This window comes from Opisthocomus hoazin, chromosome 7 (genome assembly GCF_030867145.1).
Source record: "Opisthocomus hoazin isolate bOpiHoa1 chromosome 7, bOpiHoa1.hap1, whole genome shotgun sequence".
Classification (NCBI taxonomy): domain Eukaryota; kingdom Metazoa; phylum Chordata; class Aves; order Opisthocomiformes; family Opisthocomidae; genus Opisthocomus; species Opisthocomus hoazin.
Genome location: NC_134420.1, coordinates 13,196,624 through 13,223,852, shown reverse-complemented (window position 1 = coordinate 13,223,852; position 27,229 = coordinate 13,196,624). Strand labels below are relative to the sequence as shown.

At 34.6% G+C, this 27,229-nt stretch overlaps 1 protein-coding gene across 4 annotated transcripts in view; it reads right to left on the bottom strand.

Moving 5' to 3' along the window:
• SBF2 (SET binding factor 2) overlaps positions 1 to 27,229 on the bottom strand; it is a 288,684-nt gene that overhangs the window by 52,370 nt on the left and 209,085 nt on the right. For all 4 annotated transcript variants that reach the window (XM_075425154.1, XM_075425157.1, XM_075425158.1 and 1 more), the window contains 9 exons: positions 20,317 to 20,385; positions 9,424 to 9,594; positions 7,566 to 7,828; positions 6,128 to 6,300; positions 5,791 to 5,864; positions 5,204 to 5,399; positions 3,879 to 4,006; positions 1,443 to 1,618; positions 372 to 517 (listed from right to left, as the gene is read on the bottom strand). In XM_075425154.1, coding sequence (XP_075281269.1) covers positions 372 to 517; positions 1,443 to 1,618; positions 3,879 to 4,006; positions 5,204 to 5,399; positions 5,791 to 5,864; positions 6,128 to 6,300; positions 7,566 to 7,828; positions 9,424 to 9,594; positions 20,317 to 20,385 — 1,396 coding nt within the window. The remainder of the gene's footprint in view (positions 1 to 371; positions 518 to 1,442; positions 1,619 to 3,878; positions 4,007 to 5,203; positions 5,400 to 5,790; positions 5,865 to 6,127; positions 6,301 to 7,565; positions 7,829 to 9,423; positions 9,595 to 20,316; positions 20,386 to 27,229) is intronic.

The following is a 27,229-nucleotide window of genomic DNA, read 5'->3' as shown; positions in this document are numbered from 1 at the left end:
TGTTGCTTTTTCCTCATAAACTAATAGCGATGTCTAAAGATTAATGGAAGCTACAGCATGCTTCTGTGCTGTTCCATCTACACTATTATGATGTAAAAAAGATCAAAAAGATACCATATGCAAATAGCTTAATAGTTAAAAAATAATAATCTAGTATTTTGCTTTACCATTGAATGAAGTCAACTTCCTCTTTTGTCTCAGCATCATAAAAGAAAACACTTAATAAATGTACGTATTTGAAACCTTTCTCCTTCCTGTCTAGGAAGACTTTGCAATTTCTTCTGCAAGACATTTCTTCTTCAATTTATTGGAATGGAAGCATAACATGACAAATTTATCAGCCAACATGGAAAAAAATTATTTACTATTACCAGAGATATCATCATCTTCATTCCAGCCTGGGCGATTCCCTCTTTCTTCCACTATTGTGCTTGTCTTCTTCTTTAATAAATATTGGCGTCCAATTGTCATCTTCCCAGCACGCTTTGCTCCTTTCACAATGCTTTTTGAGAAGGTACTATAAATTTATAGTAATAAAAATATTTAGAGAGATGCATATAATTCTCCCTGATAGCCTGTACATATTTCTATGATGAATCCACTTTCCCAAATAAAATGTATTTCATATTTTTTCATTTAATATAGTGACAAAAATTATAACCTCCAGGAAAACTACTTCCTACATTAATTTTTAAACACCGATTTTATTATTTTGAGATAAATTTGTGTCTATTATGTCTAATGGTAATGAACAAGCAGCCAACATATTTCTTCAGGTATTTGTATTTTGCTAGCAATGTGATAAATCTACAAAGCTGGCAAAGTAAAGGCAGGAAAGATAGAAATTACCTTAAAGTGTTAGGATTCCATGACTAGCTTGGGATTCTACTTTCCTGTGTCAGCAATGCAATAACCAACAAAGAATCACAGGAACTACCACTCTGGAACAGACTAATTATCCATCTAGTCCAGTAAAAATTAACGTATAACATCAACTTCAAAAGAGGACCCAAAGCTCAAACGCTAGTTTAGAAAAGCCTGGGACAACTGACTGTACTAAGGATAAAATAAATTCTAACCCACATTAGGTTATTAACCTATACAGTAATACACAAGAAATCTGGGATTTATTTTGTCATAGTTTGCATAGCTGAAGATGCTACTTACACTGCGTGTGTTTCAAAATGCAATGAGACACTTATTCAAATTTACAGCAGCCAGAAATTTGGATAAATAATATATTTCTACACCAAATTGACACGTGTATCATACTAATCTACCTTTTATTCAGTACATATAAAAAGATGCAGAATAGCAATCAGTTATTGTGACTTTCCTGAAAACTGTCTGAATGATCTGCATTTCTGCAAAGTTATCAGATTGTTCAATGTATTTGACTAATACTAAACAAGAACATCACTAATAAAAGAAGACGACTATACCGGAATGAAGTGTTCTTTTCTTTTTGTTTTGGTAAAATTATCTGTGGTGCTGTTTGCCCAGCCGCAAATGCAAAAGTGCTGAAGATAGATTGAGGATAACGGAACTTCATTAACTGTTTCTTAAATATTTCCACCACTTCAGGACTTACTTCTTCATCAAATGCTACTTTAATTAACTGCATATTAAAGACATGACATGTTAGAAACTGAAAAAAAACATTACAGAATTAAAGAAATTAAAAGATCCTAAAATATAGTAGTAAAATTCCCATACTTATGTAGTACTATTCCCATTGGGAAATACAAGTATATGTACATATATCTTACTGATTTTGAGGGATATTACACAGCTTATTAATTTTTTATTTAAATTTTACATTTATGTTCTAATGCTACAATATTTTCACTAAGAAGCATCTGGAATTCTCATAACATCAAACAGAAAATATTTTGGTAGATTTAAGTAGTAGTGCTGGCACTAAGACATCTACAACAGTTCAAATACTATTCACATGGTACAGCTTAGCCTGGAAATCTGCCAGCTCTACCCATATACTGGGAACTAAGGGTGGTAATGCACTTCAAAGACTCTCATCAAACCAACAATTTCAGCATTCATACGTCACAACCATTATACTTCCATTACTTAGTCGTTCCAATTTTTGTCTCACCTGCAAAGTATAGAAAATTGCTAACAACAACAACGTAATAGTGAAATCTGATCCTTATAAAGGAACTAATCTTGTGCTATTCAACACTGATCCATACACCCCACTAAAAATGCTTTTTGAAAGGTTTTGAAAAAAAAAAATCCCATCCCATCATCCTCAGCTAAAAGGACGACAGTCAGAGATTGGGGGGGGGGGGAAATAGAGAGATAAAATAGGGAAGCTGTAAAAGGGCCCAAAAGAACTTTAAGAATGTGTAAAAAGCAACCAAAGAAATACCCTATAGCTTTATTTCTGAGCACACAGCTATACATCTTATGAATGTCTTTTGTTTGCCATCTTGAAAGTGGATTTCATAATTGCTTTTTTAATTTCACTTGTTTTGTAAATACTTTCGAAATGACTAATAACTCTGTTATTCTAAGACCTCCTTGAAAGGAGCTCTCAAATCTTTAGGTTGTTACACTGATCTGAAGTTTTAAAGACATTAAATAGCATAAGTGCAGCCAAAACCTTCTGAAAATCATAATTAATAAACAGAGGAGGGGCTATTTCATACCATTTTGAACTCTAGCTGTTACAAAGGGAACAGAAAGTAAACTGTGTGATGATTGATTGTTTTTGTTCTCACAACCTAATACAAAACTATGCTAAACAAAAGCAAAGATGATGTTTGACCAGATTCCAGCATTAAAAACACTGAGCTGTGTCTGTATTTAGCACATCGTTGAGGCATGCTAACTACTCCAGTAAAAACATTTCTGGAAAGTAAAAGTCCTCATGAAGTGCTCTCAAAAGTCCACAAGAAAACTTTCTTTTGGTTGTTTTATTCACTTGTATTCCTAACCTTATGCTTTTGAATAAGATATTGAAGGATGATTAGCTAAATAATGTCCATTACTGCAAGGAACAGTAAAAGGCTGATGATCTATTTTATTGTGTTTTCAAATGTTAGAGTTATTGTTCTCAATGAAAATATACTTCTTCAGCTAGCCAACCCAACAAAATATTTCATATCCTAACTACTGCAGTCTACTTTCAGTCCATGATACAAAATCCTTTGCCTTAAACTTTCCATCTCTTAGCGTTTGACCACAATTAAGATCACCATCAAGAAGAAACATTTAGGGAAGACTTCAGAGACTTCATGATTCCTAATTCTTAGAAGTCCACCTCTGTCAATTGCCCTGCAGTACCCACTTCTGCAGAACATGCTGAGGGGGATCCTACAGACAGGAAACTACCAGGAACTGTGCAAATCATATGATGGCTCCTTGGTTCTGGGCAATGGTGGCTACCCTAAAGAATTCTGGGAGCGCAGCTTCCAGGTGAGATGTACCATGACTTTCTGCCACAGATTTTTACAGAAAGTTGGTAAAGTAACAAGTCTTGAGAAAGAAAGCAGTATTTACAGGTTTTCCATATTCATTCCATGTATCTGCAGGAGATAGAAAGCATGGTTCCACTGGTCTGCCTAGGCCTCTACTTACTCACATTAAGAGATCTTTGGACCCAAAATAGCCATTTACTGGATTCAAAATAGAAAGGTGAGGAAAGGAGTGAAAGAAATCGAACATGAAAATGGTAACCCTCTGTAAATATCAACCGGGTGAAGACACTCCAGGGTTTCTATTGAAAGGATTGCATTCTCTATCGACTTTACAGGGCAGAGAAATGAACTCATCACAAATATCAGGACACATTGCTGCTCATGAGTATTTTGAGGTTACTGTGCTGTCACATAAATTTTTACAAAACTTCTTTTTACCTGAAAGGTAGCTGAAGTGATCTGCAGTCCTTCCTGCATACTCTGCTGCAGCTGGTTCTGTATAGTAATCTTCTTCTCCTTTGTAACAGATGCAATAGGAAAGCTCCGGATCACCGTCTGCTCTCCAACTGAGGACCATACAATATATTTACAGATACTTGTTAGATCACAGAATCAGGTCTGTTTTAGTCACTTTGTACATTGAATAGATAGGAATGAGTAAGTACAAAGCAACACAAAAATAAAGGTACGGAATTAATTTCAGGTAAAATACCTGAAAAGTTGGTAAATTCCTAAAGTATTATTTGTAATCTGAATTTCTGCTTTATTTCAGCTGGGATTATTCAAAAAATATTCTCCTTCCTTCTGAGTCTTTCTGCATGATGGAAATGCACCCCCATAATCTAGGTTGGGGGGGGGTAAAGAAACAGTTTCAAGCTCATTCAGATATCATATTGCATTATACAACTTACAATGAATGATATACACTGATATCTTTACATACAATCATGACTTTGGACAATAAATTTATACTTCTGAATAACAATCTGTTTAGAAATGGCAGATGTCAAAATATGAAAATTTATCATTCTCAGAAGAGCTATTTCCATTACATATTGAAAAGTATACTCAATTTCTTGATAATCACTTCAGGGAGCATACTGACTCATTAATATTTTTTATTTAACATACTTCCAGTGGCTGAAAAAAACCCATGTTCAATGAAAAGCTGGGGGTAGTGGAAGCTGCAGATCTTACACAGTATATATGTTCTCTCTTAGTGGTGAAGAAGCATACAAACATTGCTCTGTAAAGCAGCATTATTAGACCAACTTTACAGATGGAACTGAGATACAAAGATATTAAGCACTTTGTCATTTGAAAGTCTATGGAAATTACTAAAGCATGGTCAGGAATGTCCTTATTTTCTGTCCTAACTTTAGGTAGTCCGTAAAAGCCCATAATACATTGTGACAGTCTGCTGAAGTTTCCTCCAAGCCAAGTACATATTATGATTTTATATTACGTAAGTTACAGAAGACAGCACTCTAAATATCTACCAACATGAAAGAATAAACAAATTTTTAGCATCTAATACCTCATCTGCATAAATAATTTCAAGTTCAGTTAAATGCAAAATCAAAATCAATCACTGTCACGTCTAGTGGTAAAAGCCTATATTAAGAGATTCTTATCTGATAAACATGAAAAATGATACTGTGAGATATAAATATTTCGGTGTTGATGCTTGAATAAGTGTATAAGCCAGCTCAAAGTCCTGCCTATCTGAGGGACCACAATTACCACTGTTTAACTTTTCTTACCTAGCTGATCATGAGGAGTGCCTTTAAATACAATTCTGTAAGTGGTTAGGAACAAAGCTCCTTCAGCAGGGAGGATGTGAGGACCTCCAAGCAGGCCTCCTGTAGCTTCCTCTCTACCGTCAGGATCCAGAAGCACACGGAGACCTTCACAAACAAATTCTTCTCCTGGCAGTAAAGTTGGTCGTAGAATTTTGGGCTGATGCAAACAGAAGAAAGTGTAAGTGTAATGGTGGTATCAGTGTTATACCTCAGTCTAGTTATAATATTTGGCTTAAAAAGCTTAAAAAAAAAAAATGTTATGAGACTGAGTCCAAAGAAGGGAGATGGACTTCAGACTCAACTAAGAGAAATGGGTCTCAAAAAACAGTGGGCACGCAACAGCTTGTTTATGATCAGAGGTTTCGCTCTCCTAGTTTCATAAGTTCGTATTTCATGAGACCAAAGCCAAGCACTTTATTTATAACTGGTGGAAATTTTCTTTCAATGTTTTGATGTTTCCTCCTAACATTATAAGGGGGAAAAAAAGATAACTAAATTTCATGATTCTAATGCTTGAAATGAATACAAATATGTTTCATAATACTTGCCTTCTGTATTGGTGGAAGCCGTGTACTCTCACGATGGACAGCCTCCAGGGTCTCTATGTGCATTGCTACAATGCCTGGAAAGTAATGGTACCATAAATGAAGTCTCACATAGTATGAAAGAGAAAGCTGCAATCTAATTAAAACTGATTTTCTGAAATTCTCAAATTTAAACACCAAGGGAATAACTATTTGAAATTCAACAGCAATTACAGTCTAGAAAAGAAATCTAACCTTCTAACTTCATTGAAAGTAACTGAAACTAAAAAGTGCATTTCTATCACTCAAAAAAAAAGAAAAAAGAAAGACTACAAAACATTTTTTTGGTCACAATTCTTACCTGGTATCATGCAATGAAGACCCTTGATGTGATCCTGTGTAACTCCACTCTCTGTGCAAACCTTGTCAATAAATCTAGTGATGAAGCGTACAACTGCATTTGCAACATCATTGTTCTCAGAGTCCTCAAATCCACTTTCAGTGTCATAACTCTCTGCAACACTGCCTGCAATACTATAGACATACGCAAAAGAAATTTCAAGGGTGAAAAATTCAGCTGGTGATGCACATACCTGGCTAGACACAGACATGCTACGGGTTTTCTTCCTAGTTACAATACATAAACCTTGCCAAAAGCATATGGTTGGGCCACAATTACATCATATTTCCACTGTCATTAACACTGTCAGAACTGCATGGATGATGATGTAGGAGAACTTTCCCTCCTTGATTCCAGCACAGACTGGCCCACAAGAGAAAAAAAACTGCTTGGAAGTGAGCTCTAAGTCTCCTCTTCATAAAGCCAAGTACATTATTTACCCATGGTAAACAAACGTCCAGTTACATAGAAAAAGATACATTAAATTAATATTTTCGTTGCAGCACAAAGCATTCAAAAGCTAAAAAGACTATAAGAAAAGTTTTTTGTGCATCAGATAGAAAATGCAAGCAAGTCAGTGGGACACGTACTTTGAACGTCTAGAAAAGCCTCCCATAATAATCTTGAGAGCCAGATTCATACATTGCAACACATATCACAACCTGTGGTCACCTACTGAGCGTGTCCTAACGTCTGAGTCAGCAGAAATGAGTAGCCACGGGGAGTTCGATACTGATACCCTGTCTATATTTTACTTCATGTCAGTGTTAAATTGTAGTGTTCTACAATTTTATCAGGCAAGAATTCTGACAAATCATAGATGATAATGAAGACAACAAATGGATAGGGAGGAAGGCTTGTTATGAAATGTCCTGGATTTGCATGCTAGGGAATGTAACTGGTGCTAAACTCCTCCTGCTTCCTTAGTAATTTAACCTTTGCCACAGCGGTTTAGCCCTCTTGCTTTTCGCGACCTCAGTACCTTTCTTCTTGCAGCTGTTGCACAGAAACTGTGATTTTATGGATGCTATACAAATGCTTTCTTGATTTTAGGTTCATACACTGTTTTTTGAAGTTACATAAAAACTAACAGCGTAGTTTTGGGGCTTCTGTTTTCTTTCTCATCATGTCCTATGTTTGTCTTCAACATTTGCATTATTAGATTAAAAATTCTTACTGCTACAATAAAATTTTTATGTTCCTTTAAACAGTGGTAAATTACTCCAGATTTAGTTCTGTTATTTAAGAGGAATCATGTTAGACTTCTGCTCTCCTTAATTACTGAACTTGAAGACAATATACTGAAATAATCTGGTACTTAAGAGTAAGTCCTGAAAACTAAGTAGCTTTTGAAAACTGGGTCCGTCCTGACTGATTACTACTGAACTTGTGTACCCACCTATTTGTGACAATACTGTTGCTTCCACTCTCCCAGTCACCAGTAGTCGACGTTCTCAATAACTTGTTCTTACTTGCATCCAGTGGTACTAGCAGGTAGACCATGAGGTTAGCAAAATGAATTGCCTGACTGAAAACTGTACTTTCCTCATTTTGGACTAGCTCCTGCTGCATTTGTTTATTAAGAGTTGGCCATAATCGCAACTGCTCAGCAGCCAGGTCCATTGCTGTCTTATCCTGGTCAGGACCTACAGAATTTTTCTCCTAGAAGACATATAGAAAGAAATATAAAGACACAGAAAAAATAACAAAGCTATAACTTAAAAAACAATGCCTAGTCAAAACATTATTTACCAAATTGTTTATTAAACTTATTCAGTTATTTAAATTATGTATTAATTTAGAAAGAAAAAGCAAATAACTACACTCAATAGGGTTTAAGGAGGGTTATCATTATAGTAACAAAGCTTTGAAGGCAGTTTACTGAAATATGCAAGTAGCAAAATATGGACAAATCTAAATAACATAATCTCTTTCTAGATCTTTTTTATGCTATATGATCTGCCCTGTTTCTTCAGAGTGATTTACTGATTTTAATACAGCTGCTCTCCTTAGTTTATCCACGTAGCTCACATAAGAACAAGCATAAATCAGATTGAGAAATCACATGCAGCTCATTGCTTGATGCAGGTGATACTCTCCAAATTCCTACAATGTTCAGGTGAGGCAAGCTTTTTTATAAATAGTTTCCAGACCAGCTGAAACATTCATATTTTTACATGTTGGAGTCCAATTCTAGCATTTGCTCGAAGCAAACTAGGTAGATGGCACATAGTCAAATTATATTATAGCCTGAGGAAATTATTAGAATAAAGAAATCTGGCAGCCAATATTAGAGATCTAACGCCTGATGTTAAAATATTAAAGGACTAGGCATCTTGTAAACATTTTTTTTCCATACTAAGGTAAATTTGACCTAATTTTCCATATAAACACATGTGAGTGTTAAAGCAGATACTTCCTTGTAAGTTCTACTATTCTTCACATTTTTCTTTACATAGTGTTAGTTTGGGAGGGGCTCCCCATACACAGCTACACAGTCCTTTTCTCTTTAACCCTGATATGTCTGACACATCTTTTCAGTTCTTCATTCTGACTACATTTCTGGGAATATCTCTGTCTATTTTACTTCTCTTTACAGTGCTGTACGACTTTGGGTAGTACACACTTTCCAGTCACATAATTGATCATGATATTTTCATACAAGAGAGATGACAAATGGCTCTTTACTATGTGCATGTGCTGCTTCTTAAAAAAAAAGTCTTATTTTAGCATGCTGCAAGGCTTTCCATTATACTTCTATTTTTGCATTAGAGATGTACTTCTCTCCTGCTGAGACAGACAATTTGTGTTCTGGAAGATCTGTCCAATTTTAATAAAGCAGACTGAGTGCCATTCAACAAAAACCACCCTAGGGTTTGGTAATAGATAATCTAACACTGGACACTAGAACTGCTGCTAGCTTAGATTATTCATATAACAGAACTGCCGCTAATTTATAACATCGCTATATGATAAATTGCTACTATCAGGAAAAACATATACCTTTAAGTGTGGAAATTTATACAAAAAGTGTTTTTTTGAAAAAATCATAAGAGCAACATCAAGTTCTAATGCTTTGCAGATAAATGTAATTTTTTAAAATTTTTTTGTGTTATTGTATGCTGTTTAATATGTGAAAAATGAAAGAAAAATATGTAAAATTGGAGAAACCGTTAACTTGGCTCTATAACTTAGGAGACAATTAAAATGTGTATTAAAATACTGCCTTGATATTTACTTTAACATAATTCTCCTACCTTTTGTCTCAGTTGTACTGCATGATTTTCATCTTTGGCTGTAAGGTAGAGGGAACGAACTTGATTTTGCACGTTGCTATAAAAGGTTGTTTCCCAAAACTGTTGGTTAGTCCAGACAGGATGGTCTTGTACACAGGTGTAAGCAAACTGACTAACGCCAGGTGCTAATTTCTGAAAGCAAAAAACACGCAAAATTGTCAAATTAGTCCTATTATTGAATTTCCTTTACAGGCTATGGCTTGAGTATTGAAGAATATATATAAAATCAGTTGTACAGACTGAAGTATGCAACATATACCATCTTTTGTACTGCCATATAAGAAAGAGAAATTATCTCCAGTTTTGTGCCATAAAAGAAATTAACATACAGGAAGCTTGTATACCAGTCTAATGCCAGTGCAAGGCATGGATTTCTTGATTCATGGTAGAAAAATGAGACTGGAGAGGAAGAATTCTGTGATGATAGTACAGAACATATTTCTAATATAAAACATTTTCCTTGACAACAACATATAGTATTTTCAATAACCTAGTCCTACAACATAGAAATCAGTACTCAGATGAAAAATATTTCTCATTTTATTTGGAAGTCATGAGTCACAATAATGAATTTAAAATAATTGTTAGTGGCAAGTGAGTCCTTCCAGTAAGCTGCATTTGTTGGAACAGGAGAAGATTAGACAAATTGTTGTCTTCATTGTTACCTACTGGACTGTATGACCCAAATCCAGCTCCTGAAAGAGTACTAAATTGGGTATATTCTCTGAAGTCACAAGGGTCTGGATCCTTATACGGTTTCAAACAAAACCAGAATTGATGCAGCATTACTCACTATGAATGCACCATATTTTTAAGTAGGTATATTTATTTATCAGTATTCTTGATAACCACATACAATGAAAGGAAATTTATATGACCTGAATCATGACATCTTACATCATATGTTCTGACTTTTTGGAAAAAAGGCAGCCACAAAAAACAATGCATTGTATACTGCATATAGCAAAGAAGCAGGTAATCTAAATAACTGCTTATGATTATTTCTGCAGTAGAACTGAAGACTTAAGTAGATTACTGGGTGCCTTATTTAATGACTTTCACTCAGAATACTACCCATACCAAAAATATACACTATATCTAGAAGTTAAATTTTACTTTAATGATTATGTTGTAAACCACTTTCCTGCAGACCATTAACACTACTTGATTTAATATTTATAATTGTATGATTGTACACAACTGCCAGTACATATAATACTTCTTCAGTAGGCACCCAGGCATTCAAGTGGAAGGACAGAAAATTACAATTGAAAATTTTAAAGCCTGGATTACAGATTTCTGGTTTTGCAATTCTTTGAACGGCGTTTCTCATACTATGCTCTTCCAAGTACATCATGAACTAAAAGTCCTGATCATGTGCCATGTACTCATTTCCTATCAAAGACAAGGTCCTTTGAAATTATATGTTTGAGGAAATGATATGTGACATGCTACTTATATTTACCCACCTGAAATACTTTCTCGCAATTAACCATCAAAAAGTGAAATACAATTTTTATTTTATCATGCTCGGTAACCTGTTAAGAAATCTAAAGGTGTGGAAGATTCCAATTACAGTAAATGTGACTTTGTTTATTCAACACAGACTGAAGAATATAGTTGGTTTGTTTAACAGATTCCCTAATTTCAGTTGTGATGCAGTTTATGGTAGCTCACAGGAAATGATAACTGATTGCACAGTAATGGCTCCCATGCTTGATCTAGCTGTGAAATCAACAGAATAGGACAGCTCAAATAGTGTCCTACTAATCTTTGTATTGACTGCTGGGCATCCCTTGAAAAAATCAGGCATACAAAAAGTACACTAATTCATGATTATGTCAAACCTGTTAATTAGGCAACTAACTGTACGTGAAATTGAGTCCTTTAATAGCAAAAAATAAGCAAATGTTAAAACTTTAGACTACCTCTATCCTCCTGTAAAGCTATCTCCTTCACACTAATCTTTATTCTTTAAAAGCGGTAAACATTTCACATCTTTCACCATTGGTAGGTGTGTATACAGCTAGCTTAAAATGGCTTAATTTGTTCAGCTGCATGGATAACATCAGTCAAAAAATTCAGTTCAACAAATGGTCTTCCCATTTGGTCTAAAATCTAAAATTATATCCACAAATATTATGTACACAAATATAGGGGAAGGTCATAATAGCAAAAAGTAAGAGCTGTGAAGCTTCCATTATTTTTTTTTTTAGTTTTGATTTTCACTGCTTTAGAAAAACAAGACGAAATACTAAATCAAGCTGCTTCTCCAATCTGAAAACCTCAGCAACAAAAAAGAAAACAACTTGCCACCTCTCCTACTTTCAGAAAGCCAGCAAACAATACTGGACTCAAGATTGATTTATAGTTTAAAATACTTTAACATGTGAGTAGCAAAGCGGTTCATTACGTTGTTTCACCAGGAAAAAGAAAAGAAAGGCCAATTCACTTCTAATTCAGTGCTACCAAAACATAGACAGGTACACTAAACCAGCAGAGGGCAACAGAATTCTAGAATTTTGCAAAATTGGGATGTAATTCTGGATGGAACTTTATTCATTGTATACATTTTCTGGCAAAACTGACTTAAACATCTAACTACTCGTGATCTTTAATCCCAGATTCCTGAAGATCATGTATAATTTACCATATATTACTTAAAAGCCATACAGAATATCTCAGATTTCTATATAGATGTATCATGACAAACAGATATATGCTAATACCAAGTCACCTGCGACATTAAATAATGCACAATAACATACTTCTCCTTTCTCCAAAAAGATAACAAAAGCAGAACACACCATGGAAACTAAAATCATCTAGAATGAAGGATGTTCAGAACCCGCAAAAAAGAGAGAAGTTGTTTTTTTTCCCCTGTCTATAGTACATCAAAGCATTCTTTTTTAAAAAATTTCATTTCATTACAGAGATTACCATGACTCCATTCACCAAGCTTTAAATCCATTAGTTAAGTTACACATTTCACAAATTCTGTCTTCGATCTAAAGAGTTTTTGAAATTGTGACACAGCTATTTAAAAATCTTCTAAAATGTCACCGTATTCCTTTGGTTTTAGGTGGCTCAGCAGTGAGCGGGCACCTGTATGATTGCATTGGAATGGTGGTATTGGCTCGACCCACAAAAATAACCCCCCAGCAACAAAGTTGTTATCCAGATCTATGCTTAGAAACAAATAAACCCCGTAAATCTCACAAGTTTATGTTTTTATTTATATTCAGATAGTGGTTCTTAGAATTATTGATGACCTGATATGAAACTTACAGCCCACTTAACAGCGCATCTAAGTAATTCCAAAAAGGGTAATAAAGTAATTATTTTTAAGTTCTTCTGTCACTTCATTCTAGTATTTCTTTAATTACTATTATATTTCTCCTATGGCATTTTTCTCTGTCTTCAGAACTCTCTGAAGTTCTCCCCATATACAGTGTTCACTTGTCTGAAGAAACTATTAAAACAATAGTCCTCAAGCTGTCCTCAAGAACAGGATCAGCAAAATAGTCAGAAAGATGTGAGGGTACAACACAGAATATAAATTGCAAATTAATAAAAAAAACTGTAACAACAGTAGATTTCATCTTGGCAATACAAATTATATATACTACATAGTTCAGAAGGTGAAAGAGACGATGGTCAAAAACCAGAACAGCAATATCATGAAGAATTCTGAAACAAGGACAAGAAATCCGAACTTTTTGCACTCTGAGCTAAGTCATTTGAGAACTTAAATGAAGATCCAATCTGACCAACAGGCAAAGAAAACGATCATGGAGGTGCTGGATGCAAGTGCATTACAGAGCAAGATACTGTAAGGAACTTTTCTGCCAAATTTTAAGATCCAGATACAGCATGAGCAGTGCATGAGGAAGAGAAGAGCTACATCTGCCTAGTAAATTCTTATTGGCAGGAGTGTTTTGAACTAACGACAAAGAGCTGGTGTGGTATTCACAAGTTCAGAAAGCCAGTGATGAATCAGAGGAAGTGAAGAAGAGGATCCTAACAAGAATTTCAACTGTAGGATCTATTATGAAGGATAAAGCAGCAGCAAGTGCATAAAATGCAGGGATGTGGATGAAAACAAGACTAGTAGATACGAACTTCAATTATGGGCTTGAATCACTGGGAGAATAATAATGTGCATGAGTGAAGGGGAAAACTGCAAGACAGGAAAACATTTGTGACACCTCAATTCTTTGGCCACATCCAGTTTAAATTGTTGATGAGATATCTAGGATGGCAAGACAGAAATTCACATAGAAGCAAGTAATATACACAAATATATCAGCAACTTATCTCCCTTACCATCTGTAAGCATTTGCTCTCTTCTGGAAAAATAAAATAATGCTGCCCGAATCATGGCAGATAATAATGCTCCAGTGAAACAGAATTAAATAAAAGGAACTGTATTTTCATGCAGAAAATTGAATTCCATTCTACTGGAACAAGGACGCAATAATCAGGAGGTGAAACAACTTACAGATACAGAAAACGCATGGGACTCTATTACTTCAGATTTACATCACTTCACTTTAAGCTCAGAAGCTTTACCAAAAATTTTAATTAAATCACCAGAAATTCTTTCATGGTGGAAGTTCTAAATGAAGCAGTATTTCTGTAACACTGTAATCCCTCCTAAAAATAACAACAACGTAAAGAGATGGGCTATAACTACATTAAAATTGTTACAGTCAAACCAGAGCTCCCCATCATTGCTAGAAAATGAGTTCAAATGGAATCAGGAATAGTTCTAAATTACATCATTCGATGCTTGTGGAAATACAATGGAAAGGTTTCTGTTTATTCTAGGAGATAGTGGATCAGTTCCTCTGTTACAGAACCAAACATTTACTACATTTATCTTTACTTCTTATTTTAATTGGGGGTGGGGGTGGTGTCTTTTTTTTCCCTGACCAAGTACTTCCTTCCACAAACCACTAAGGAAAGGAACTGCGCATTGCAAAGTTCACTTCAATGTTTCTCATGATGTTATCATTCTGGGAAAGCCAGTTTCTTCAACAGAGCAAAGTTACTACAGTAATTCATTTCCAAATTCCTTGTAAAGACACATGTTAAAAAATCCTCTAGTTAGTCTCTCCCACTAATGTGCTAAACTGTCATATTATACTTTCCTGTTTTATTTCTTCCAGATATTTTTTTTCACCTAGTTTGGGAACTGAGATATGCTTTACCTGCAAAGATATAAAATCAGTTCTACAAACAAATTCTGGTAATCTTTTAAAAACTCTGAATAAAGCAATTTGCCTATTTTATGTAATTCTATTTCCTTCTCAACAGAGAAAGGTATAGGCGTATGGAGTACAAATGATAAATGGGCAGACATGCAGATGAACAGCCAGACAATCGCATACTCTGAGGATTTCAGTTAGCCCTAGCCTGCAGGCTAAATTTATTTTTTTAAATTTTTCAATTTTCAAAATCAATTTTCGTGTAATACATCTAATCTGTGAGACAGTTTATTGAATTTGGGTTATTTTTGCTGAAACTAGATCAGCACTATCCAAAGGTACATCAAGCCATTAAAAACAAAAACTGACTCAGAAATCTAAATAAAATGCTTGTGATTCTGAAAAACAATACTGCTCTGGCTACTGAAATTTAAGGAAATGCTCATCTCTAAGATTTGGAAGTCCATTTGTCATTTTTACACAGAACCAACTTTACTTTCAGAACAGTATATTTTTATTATGTCACTTCCTTTTTTCAAACACAGGTGATCAGAACTGTCCCTTCTAAATGTCAAATAACAAAAAATTTGCAGGTGCGTTACTATCTATTACGTAACGTGGTAGAACATTCTTAGAAAGATATTGGAACACACGTGATTATGCACAGTTTAAGGATGAAATTTTAATTATAAAATTTTGAAAAAAATCCCCTGAAAGTGAGAAAATTATATTATAATCCACACATACCCGTTCTGCAATGGTTGATGGATGCATGAAAGAGTGTTTGATCAGACCGTCAAACATCACCTTAGTTGAAATGGGAGGGAAGAGAGAGAAGTGGACTTTGACTGTGACTTGGCATGGAATAACAGTGAGGAAGAGAGCTTTTGCTCCCTTTGCCTATTGTCCAGTGGACAGGCTGAAACTTGTGCCTGCCACTGATCATCACTCTTGCTGCATACTAAACTTCAGAAATGCAGTCTACACGACATCTTGCCACCTTGGCAAAGAGACATAATTGAACCACAGTATTCAATTCCTGTGAATTTGACAATGCCAATTATACAATCGTCAAACTGTCTTCCTTGATGAGTTAATAAAATTTAAAAAATTATTAAAATATCTCCTTTTCATCTGATGCTTTCTTCCCATGTGTAGAAGACCACCTCTTTTCCACATCACCAGGGTATACTACATTTCTCTTTTATACACAGAAAAAATGACCACATACCAAATAAGCATGGGTCATCCATACCAAAAAAACATGGAAAAATTCTTTTATCTTCATGTATAAATACATTTTATTTACACTGTTTCAATTCTAAACAAAATTCCAAAAGTATTACTAACGGTAAACTCAAACCTTTTTCTAAGTCAGAAGCAAAAGATGTGTTTGTTTTTGTGACATTAACAGTACACACCAAAGTCCACTGTCACTGATGACTCACATTTTGCTAACATCTCATGTCCAATATTTAAAAATTTTAAAAAGCATTGTGACTGCTTTTTTCTAGAAAAATTAAATTATTTCTCCAGGCCACAAATATGCAACCAGTACCGACTTCCTGTCTATGAATTTAATCCCACCAGCTATGAGAGTGCAATGAAATCCTGCCCGATCAAGTTTCACAACAGATCACTCATCAGACTTCAGGAGTTGGAATTCTGAAATTTCACCAGACAACCCAAGAGCTGATAGGATGCTGTACACAAGGTGATGTTTCTTGTTATTTTAATTAGATATTTGTAGAAATATGCTAGACTAATCTTTACATTAATAAAGACACTAAGACAAGACCTGTTAGATCATGCAAGCTTGCTCCTTTCTATACAGTATTTACGGGTGTCCCGAGACTATTTAAAAATAGCTTAAGGCTAGAGCATTGACTATTTCATGAGAAGACCATTCCAGAATCTTACCAACATCATCTCTAAGCGTATGATTCTCTTACTACTCAGTTTCTTGGTTTCATCTGCTGGACTCACACGAAAACATTTCTTCTTTTTATACACCTCAAACACTTGGTGTCTGCACTATGCATGGCCACGTATGGTAAAGATATTTACCATGAACAGGTACTTGTTTCATTAGTGCCCTGCTTTGTGTTAGATAAATAAAATGAAACTTAGCATTTCATACACACAATAGTCCTTTCACAAAGGAACTGTGATGTTTTGTAACTTCTTTTTGTTATTTCATTTGAAGCACTAAGAATTACATGAAAATGCTGTGACATTAAATCCCATCATAATTTCCCATCAAAATTCTATAGCAAACACAGAAGGTAAAATATATATTTGACTGATACAACTCTACAACATTTTTAGATTTACTGCAGGCTTTCTCACTGATAAATTGATTTGGAATACCACTTGTGCAGTAATACCAATGCACACATGAACAAAAACCTATGTCACTACTAGATTCATAATTCCTGTCTATTCCTGGCTTCCAGGAACACTATGCAGTTTCAACAGGGCTAGGTGAAATAACATTTAATATGCTGCTGGCATTAAATATGGTATTCTGCTAATGGAAACATCAATAAAAACAAGTAGATACTGTCAAGCACTACTTCACCATTTTTCGGAAAGCATAAACACAATCACACTGATAGCAAAGGTAAGACAGTTCCGCCTGTTGAGGCAATGGTATTGAAATACCTGTGCTCTGCCTACAAAAAAATGAAATGCAGCTTGGAGTGTGTGTGCACACGTGCACGTGTGTGTAAACTACATTGAACTAATGAAACAAAACTGACAAGCAACTCAGCAGAAAAGGCCATGACACAGTTTGACAGTGCAAACATACCAGTTTTCCTGAAGATATTTTAATAAAAAACAAGTACCGACCCAAATGATCTTAATTTTAGTTTGCACATTCCTCTGGACTTACCAGAGACAGAACAGCAATACGGTGTGTTAAGCAACAAAACTTTAATTGTTCTAGCTAAGATTTCAGTATGGGAAAACCCAGTGAAAAGAGAACTTATAAACTATTAATACATTAGAAAGCAGGACGCTCAAGGGAGAAAAGTAAAGCAGCAGGATTTGATATTATTTATCCCCAAAACAGGGGAAGAGGAGCATTAGTTTAATGTAACTGTAAAGCAGGAATCCCTGCAAAGGGTTATAGAGATGTTAACAGGGTGGAAAAATGACACCCATTTTTCTGAATTTAAGGATGCTGATAAAGAACATTGTTCCTATACAGGGTCATGTCAGGTAGAACATACTCACTCTAGTCTAGGATACAATTTTGAAAACCTCTAGAGAAGCTGAGAGACGCTCCAAAAAGTTTAATTTTTACTCAAATTCCAAACAGAACCTTAAACTGCTAGTCTTAACTAATCCCTGCAAAGTTTGTCTACTGATCTTATGTTCTGAACAACACGAGTTTTTGTTTACTATGAATAGTTTTATACCAAAATAAGTACTTTTGCCAAAGAATTGTATCTAATGGGACATACCAAAGGGGGCCATCATTGAACCTGAGGATTAGATCTGGGAAAAACAAAATTCTTTTTCTATTATGCATTAACAGCTGGCTTTTGCAAGTTAACAGTCAGGTTACTTTAATTTTTAATTCAAGTCTGGAACATTAAAAAAATCATCATGCCTATATCCGGGGACTCACAGTTTCCTGAGTGTATAGCTTTAGAGTTAAATACTAATTCTGGGACTATGTTACTACACAAAAGATTTCATAGAACTTTTTGTGAGAGAAATGTTGTGAGATCCCTGTACTCCTACCAAAACCACAAAGGTATAGAAGAAATTAATTAAAGATATTCTATAATAAACCCAGCTTTTTGCTCTCCTTGCTTGTAAGGAGATTAAGACTTATATAAATTTATTTCAACATTCATGATACTCCACACAAAAAAAAAAAGTGGGTTTTTTACTGCCTTTTTTTTCCTACTTCATCAAACTTGATCAATCTAACTAAACTGCTACAACTCCCCACAATACTCTCTGTACCTCTCAAGGTAAAGATCTTTGTGGACTCTTTTGGCCATTTTTATTAGAGGAACTAAAAATCAGAAAATAAAACAAAAGTCAATCTTTCTTCATAATATAGGATTAACGCAGTAGCCAGCATAAAACAGGGAAATGGAAAATCTCTACAGCTCATTAGCTCTTCCTCCAAATTAAGTATTAGTAGCAGCAACAAATGACAAACAACTCAAGATTCCGCTACTCAAGGACTCCAAAGAGAGGGAACAGAAAAAGATGAACTTGTAACCAAAGATGGGAGAAAATTTATTTGCTGGAATTGAAAAATTTACTGTCTTACCACACTAGCTTATACAAGAAAATACTCTGTAGGCTCTTCCCAGAAAGCAGTCTTGGACTATTACATACAGCTCTAAAATAAAGCCCATTTAAATAAAACTTTTTCACAGTTCAAGCGATGAGAAGAGAGATGCTCTATATATGTAGTAAATACTGGCTTCAATAGGAGATTTCAAAAAACTTCCTATGCATATGACTTTGTGAAAATTGTTCTTGTCTTCACCAGATGTTTCTGTGCTCTATGACTGGTAAAGTTCCTAGTTTTTTATTCTAAAAACTGCATCACAGAATCTACTTCTAGTTTAAAACAACCACAAATTGTTCAATTAGAATATACAGTTTAAATTACAAAGCACTGATTGATTTCTCAGCTTACTGTTGCAGAAACCTTAGTTTCTATTCAGCTAAAATAGGAATCTCTTTGCATTTTATATATAGCTACTCATAAATGCCTCACACACCATCTGAAGGATTGAAGGTTATATTTTTCTTAATTACTATTACGTTATTAATATCTAGCTACACTGTCACAATAACTACTATTATGCAGTATCATGACATACCAATTACCAATGATTAAACACTTATTTCCCAAACTGGGTTGTGTAACAATATTCACATTAAACAAAGATAATTTAATATTGCAAGCAAGTCAATGTTCTGAATGTCTTCTCTCCTCAGATATGTACTTCCTAAAAAGTGGCATTTGAGATAACCAGAACTGGTGAAAACGCTACTGTATTGGGACACCGAAGTAACTACAGCCATACTACAAAAGTTCTGCTTTTGAAATAACTGCTTCCAGAATTTGCAGTATTTACATTCTCGTATTTACTATCATATTATCTTTTATCACGATCAAACACTATGCAAAAAATGAAAAAAAAAAACCCACAAGAAACTGAAAACAAATATACAGTTAAAACTAGCCATTCATAACATTGTCTAAAGTTAACACTACACAGACTGAAAACTTAACATGTGCTTTTTGGCCAATGCTTAACATGCCAAATTAAACAAAAAAAATATTCCAATAAACAGTTCTTAGACAATAACATCAGAAGTAATTCTTTTCAATTATTTTAATGACTAGTTATAATTCAATGTTAATTCTTTAACCCATCACATAAGCCTGTATTTAGTTCTGGGTAAATTTATCGTAATTATCATCACCTAACATCAGTAAAGTGTCATTCTGGAGCAATGTCTGTAACAGCCTATTAAAAGACTTCCATTGACACCACTGAATTTTACAATGAACCTTTCTACTCACCATCACTTTCTTCACTTTAACAATGTACATAATGTAAAAAATACAAAATAGGGGTGGTTTTCAATAAAAACTTACCCTATAAAAAGCAGTCATCAGGGGTAGCAATGTTGCAGCAATGCTATATTCTTCTGAAGATGAACAATCCTTCAAGAAAAACATATGAAAAAAATAAGCAAAACCATTTTCAATGTTATTATTTATAATTTCATTTCTGCCTTATGGAGTCCTTCTAACATCCTTCCTATACACAATGTTACTTTTAATCACTTGATATCACGTGAGAGTAACACATATTTCTGTGTGTGCATGTGTTTGCACATATACGTATCTTTCCTCAATTTCTGCTAGACAGGTATTGCTACGCTTCTTCCCATTTAAGGAATTTATTAGCAAGTTTCTCACTGCCATGTCTGAAACACAATTTCACCAACATAGTTCACATACAAAAAGGAAAGTATTCCTCATTCAGGAAACAATAAAAATGTAGCTTGCTTCCATTTGAGTCAACAGAAAATCTGATTAAAATGGAAGTGATGTGATGACCAAAGAACGTACTTTCAAGAAGCTGACAGGAAGAAGTTTACCTTTATTTAATATGAAATAATCACCTCCACAGCCTCTACAAAAGTTTGGCACAAGGTTAACTTTAAAAGAGGATGAAAACCCATTCACTTCAGTCTCAGCCTCATTCAGCAGTCAAATGTGTCATTTGTGTCTCTCTAGGCTGAAAAGGGTATGCCAAAGTAAATCAACTAGTAATTGCACTGATGAAAATAGTGGTTTTATTACTGAAGTCCTTTAAAAGAAACCAGAATAGGAATGTAACTTAATATTTAAAAAACAAACTACTTGACTTTTTAAGACTTTGTTCAAAAACATAGAACAAAAAAATACTCAAAAATAGTTTAGAAAAAAATACTTTTTTTTCTAGGTGACTAGATTTTTTTCATTAGCTCTTTTTACCAACACCAAAGAACACAGTAACACACATAGTTCTACTAGACAAATATATCACCATTGTGCCCCTGGATGATGAAAGACAAAACAACATTTCTATCTGAACAATTCATTTCAGTATTTTAAACACTTATTCTTACAATGGGCACTCTCCAATCAAACCACACTCCTGTTAACTAACTACAACATCTGACCAAATTCCAGAACTGAAATATCTCAAGAGTTCCTCTGCCAGACTTTTCATTTATACCTTCATCTCCTATCAGAGTTGCCCTGAGACACAGCAACTAGCAAAAAATTGGCATCAGCCAACTGTGAGAGCAGAAATATAAAAATCTGCATTACAGGAACGATCATGTTAAGGATCATTAGGGTGTTATTTGTATTCATCTCACTCTTCGTTCTTAAATGGCTGCTGAATAATTATGAACTGCAGGTTTAAAACAACAGACCAAAAAATTCATCACAAGACTATTTTGCTTATCATTACTTTAAAAGCCCACTTCATCCTTTGTGATTTTCCAGTAATAAATACTTCGCCTTCTATTACTTTAATCAAGCTCACCTAAACAGAACACCAATGTCCATACACAGTCAAATATGGCAGCATCTAGAAAACTACTTACATATGTATTCTGAAAAAGCTTCAGATGTGAAGCTTTATTTCTGCAGAGTTACTGAAGGTTTTAACATGCCTAACTCTGCATGAATGCACGTGCACTAACTGCGCATGGAAAACAAAAGGTGTGCAACTGCTCATTCATAACACATTCCAACCTGGTAGAGGAAAACAGTAAGAAAAGTGGACACTGAGAAACTCATGTACTGTTTTAATGATGCCTTCCAGTATTGTGACATGTATATAAAAAATCCAAATGAGTTTGTAAGATGTCGGAACAGTAAGACTAAAGGACATAGCCTCAGCTGCTTTTCATCTTCCATTCTGCATTATTTCCTATTGTTATCCATATCCTTAATCCCCTTTCAGAATTTAGCACATGTATTTGTAGCTCAATATAAAGATATGATAAATTTGTGAATATTTTTTCACTTAATCAGAAAATTTCCCTTTTAAAATGAGACTCTACAACCTTTAGGAATGCTCAACAGTTTTTAAAGAAATACACTTCTTCTTTCTGTACATGCTTGTATATAACCAGGTATAAAATGATCCATCCTCATTGTTTCAGGTTATCTACTCAAGCCCTTAACTCAAATTATTTGTAAGAATTTTGGCTTTTATCCAAAATATACATAAAAATATATCTAAAAAACTTAGCAATGTATCTTCACCTAAAGAGCACTGCATATTCCAAGAGCTAACATATGTCTCAAAGATACATATCATCAGCACATCAACAACACAGTAGATTATCTTTCCATTCCTTCTTGCAAGTATGAAATTCTCCACATAGGATATGTCAAGAGTACCCCCTGGACTTGTAGTATGGAAGTATTATCTATACATATTTTTTCTTCTCCAGCATATGACAAGAAATGTAAAATTATCTCAGTTAGAAATAAAGTACAGTACTGCTGTTTTAAGAACAGTGAAATTAATTAACTGTTTATTTGCTTTGTAGCTGCAAGACAGAATGCCATAGTTAACAAAGAAGTTGCACTGAAGTCTTAGCTTCTCAATTTTACAGACAAACCAAAGTACTGGAAATGTCACACGTATTGTGTGCAACTAATTTAGACTCCTGAAACAAAGCAATCTAGCTGCCTTATATATAATAATGTCTTTACCAATTGTGAAAAATATCTCTTACTACTGCTAGTAGTCTACAGAAGTAGACAAATCAAATACCATAGAATAATCAAAGCTGTTCCTCCCAATTTGCACAAAATGAAGCTGAAATACATCTGGGGAACAAAAATTATACTCGGCAAATTAATTTCCTAAAAACAGTGATGACAGCGAAATACAGACTTCCACCATGCCACGTACAGAGCACTGCTTTGAATCCATGGCTAACTGAGTGACGACCTGGCACATTATTCTGGCCATACTGATCATATATTCAGGTAGTTACTGAACTCTGTAGCAGATTTGAAGTGTTACAGGAATTCACGTATGTTTAAAATAGTTTTGCTATACTGAATTGACATACGAATAATAAAATGAGAATGTTTTTCCTTATGTTATAATACATATATCCTTTGATAATACATGTGATTTATGTTCTGCTCAGTTTAAATATGTGGCAAAACTTAGCTGGTTAGATATTGTCATTACACTGCAGAACTGACAGCTAGGAAGTCACAATTTTGACTGCTTGGATGGACACTTGGGACTGTTATTATCTGGTGAGGTACAGATGGCTTTTGGAATCTGGCAGGTGGCTTAGGTTTCTGGTGCTGGAGAGAAGAGGCAACTCTTTTCCTCTTTCTTGACTTCAGAACAAGTACTGACCTGAACTTTTGTTTGGAAAACAAGGTATTGTATGTCATCATTAAATTGAGATGCCCTCCACAATCTGATCGTAGTGAAGAACAGCTAAGAAAAGCCACCCCAGGTAAAGGTGCCTCCTTGATCTGCTACTGAAGGTGCAGGCCCAGATTCAACAGTGCCCTTAAGCATCATCTGATGTCCCACTGACCACAAGAGCAAGTCAAAGTCAGTAAAGCATTGTGACAGTTAAGCACAAGCTTACATACCTTCCTGAACAGGCTGCAGTAAATAACAACTGATACTTACGGATTTCTGCTTTCTCTTAGTCACATGATAAAAATCTAGGCAGGATATATTAAATATCTGATAACACTTGGAGTGCAATTTTCTTTTTAAATCCATCTTGATAGTTTCTCTCATTAATTGCTAGCTGATACAGTATGTTTCCTATGTTAAACCACATTCTGCTTTGGGCTGCAAGCTTTTCAAACAGATACCATATTTTTAATAATCTACAGAAATCTGAGTAGGCTGAAAATTTGGGACCCAATTTTGCTTAACATTCAGCAGCACTATAAACAAATGGAATTACCCGCAGGCCTGACTGTCACATGAAATTAACATAGCACGCAGTGAATGCATTCAAACTAACAAGCTAAACATGGCAGCTCTTGGTCCATACTTTATTGGCAGTACAGTATGATGCATGTACGCTCTATTAAAAATACTGCTAAAGTAACCTTCAACACTGCATTGTCCCTCTTGAGAAGTATTGAATGCTGTCAATTTTCATGAAGATCAAGAGCATTCATCACCATGCAGGACTAAGCTCATAATGAATCACGGAAAAAATGCCAGAAACTTTAGTCACATGTGTTTTTAAAATACTAAGACAAGAATTGTTAAGTCAGCATGTGTTAAGTAACCATAAACTATGTGCAGTACATTGGCTACAAATTACAGGTGAAATATTGGTTCCAAATTAAACAGATTATTTCAGTGATGCCAGGATTTAATCCTCATTGTTACAGATATATTACATCGGCAGACTTTTACTGAATCACAGAATTTTTATTGTTGATGCAGCTTATATTTTGGAAATATAAACATAATGCACAAGACTATTCTTTTTGTCTAAGGTAATAAGAGAATGCAGCAGTCCAGTTTATAAAAAATGCTTTGCTTGTTAAAAGGAAGAGGGATTCACCAAGTAGCACTGCTATGAAATTCAAAACTAGAAATTATTTTTAATGAGCCAATTTTAGAAAAATAATTTTCATTAGATAAGCTGAATAAAGTTTATGCATCCACATATAAATATAGTATTAATGGAATTGAACTATTAAAGATGGTAGTTTTTATCAAAGAAAATCTATTCCATGCTAATTGATGTTACAACCATTGTCCTTTATATCCAATCTCAGCAGAGTTAAAAATCCAAGTAAATAAACTGAAAATTTCACAATGCACTGATTATATCTAAATATATACTGCCTTGAAAGAGAGGTGAAAACCACATGGTCCTATTTGGAATTTCCAACATAACTTTTAAAAAAGTATTTAAACTATAAGTTTTAACTCCACAGATAAAGCCATTACCTGAAGCAACAGTCCAAATGACATATTTTGCTGGAATAAATGCCAATATGACCCTAATTACTTACATTAATTATTACTAACAGCTCATAATTAACATTAAGTCTGGAATCTTCTTATAGAAATTGTAAGCAAAATTTTTTTTCAGTGAAAATTAATGTACAGTTACTTTCTTTCTCAAATTCATATACAGTTTTGCCCATTGAAGTTAACATCACTGCTAGCCGCTGCTTTGCTTTATAATGGGATCAAAGTTTTCGTTTTTTGAAGGTGAAATCAAACCTTATTGAGACAGCTACAATTTTGTTAAATGCAATTCTTCTGGTATTTGAGAAACAGGACTGAAGAAAGACATACGTAGCAGGCCCATACAGCTGACTACCTTATCTATCTTCTCTATCTGACTTATCTATCAGCAGGACTACAAGAACACACTCAAAACTTGGAAGATACTGCCTTATGTAATTCTCATTACTTTCAAAAATTCTCATTTGGTAAGGATATATAGTCTTTCAAAATTATTACCTCACAAAACCACCTCTTCCTTCATAAATGACCCTAGCACATTTTATGTGTTACTCATTAACACAAGCTTTTAATTTAACTTCTGTTCTACTTAAACATGGTTGCAGTGATTCTCAGTTAACCAAAACAGAAATGTACACTCTCACTGTCTATTGTTTCCAGGTTTAACATTGACCAGAATCACACTTTGGGTTTTTGAGGAGCAACTTCTCAGATTGCTACCTGGTTACTGTCTGACAGCAGTAATGCAACACAAAGTCCACATTAGACAGACTTCACCAGTGCTCTGAATTATGCCAGACATAATAATTTCTTCATCCTCTATGGCCATTACATTTATACAAGTATCAACGCAGAAGACAAAGGAACTTTACTCTGCACATTCACAAGTTAACAAATGCAGTGCATTTTCCCTATGCAGCTCCATTGTACTTCTGATCTCACAGCAAGCCAAAACAAGAAACAACATTCTACTCAACGAAGAGCTGTTAAGTGCCGTTCTCCCCTACTTCTTTCTCAATAAATACATTTCCATCTAGGGTTGAGACTAGTCATTTCCTCCTTCTCGGAACAAATTATGTTTAGGAAATCAGGAACCTCAATTTTTATGTGCATAAATTACACATTCTTCACCATATTTTTATGGTACCCCAAAATCGTAAAAACATTTAACTTTTTTGCAAGATACTGACACAAACAAGAATGCCATCCTTTGCGTCTAAGCACATCTGAGTTTCTTTAACAGAAATGCCATGCATGTTTCTGAATACTGTCATGAGGCCCATGGCAATAAAGTTCAACATAGTCAGGCTGTAATCTTCTCCCAAGGAAATGGTTGGGATGCCAAGATGCCTTTTGACTTTTATTTCACAGCAGGGCTTCATTCACAGCGACTCTGTCCAAACCTTAAACTACACCAGCTGTGATACAAGGTCCTGCACAGTAATTTGTAAAAAGTATTTGACAAACAACATACACATGATAGAATACATTGCAATTCGTGACAAAACAGTGATCAATATCCATTAACTACTCAGTGGGAAAGGGGCGATTAATTCATAATGTATCTACAAACTACAGTCTACTCCTAAAGCCCTGGTAGAGCAAAGCACTTACACAGTAATTGCAAAACATAAATACAGGATACTTTATAAATCACTTTACAGACAGCCTGGTTAACTGAGTTAAGGAACAACAGAAAAATGCTTAAAATATTAGAAGAACTATTAAAATAGACGCACTATTCCAGTATAGTCTAGTTATCTATTAGTGAATCAGTTCACAAGTACACAGCATGTGTTGTTATATATTCTAGCACTTATTTGCTGTGCAGCAGTGTCTCTTTTCCTAACTTATAAGCAAAGTTTCAAACTTTCAAACATGTAAGAACACGTTAATCTTGCTCTAACTTAATTTTACTGTTCTTCTCTGAGTTTCATGCAATTTTCTAATTTCATATACTTTTAATAAAAAAGCATTACATCATCAGTGCATATTCTATACCATGTTTACAAC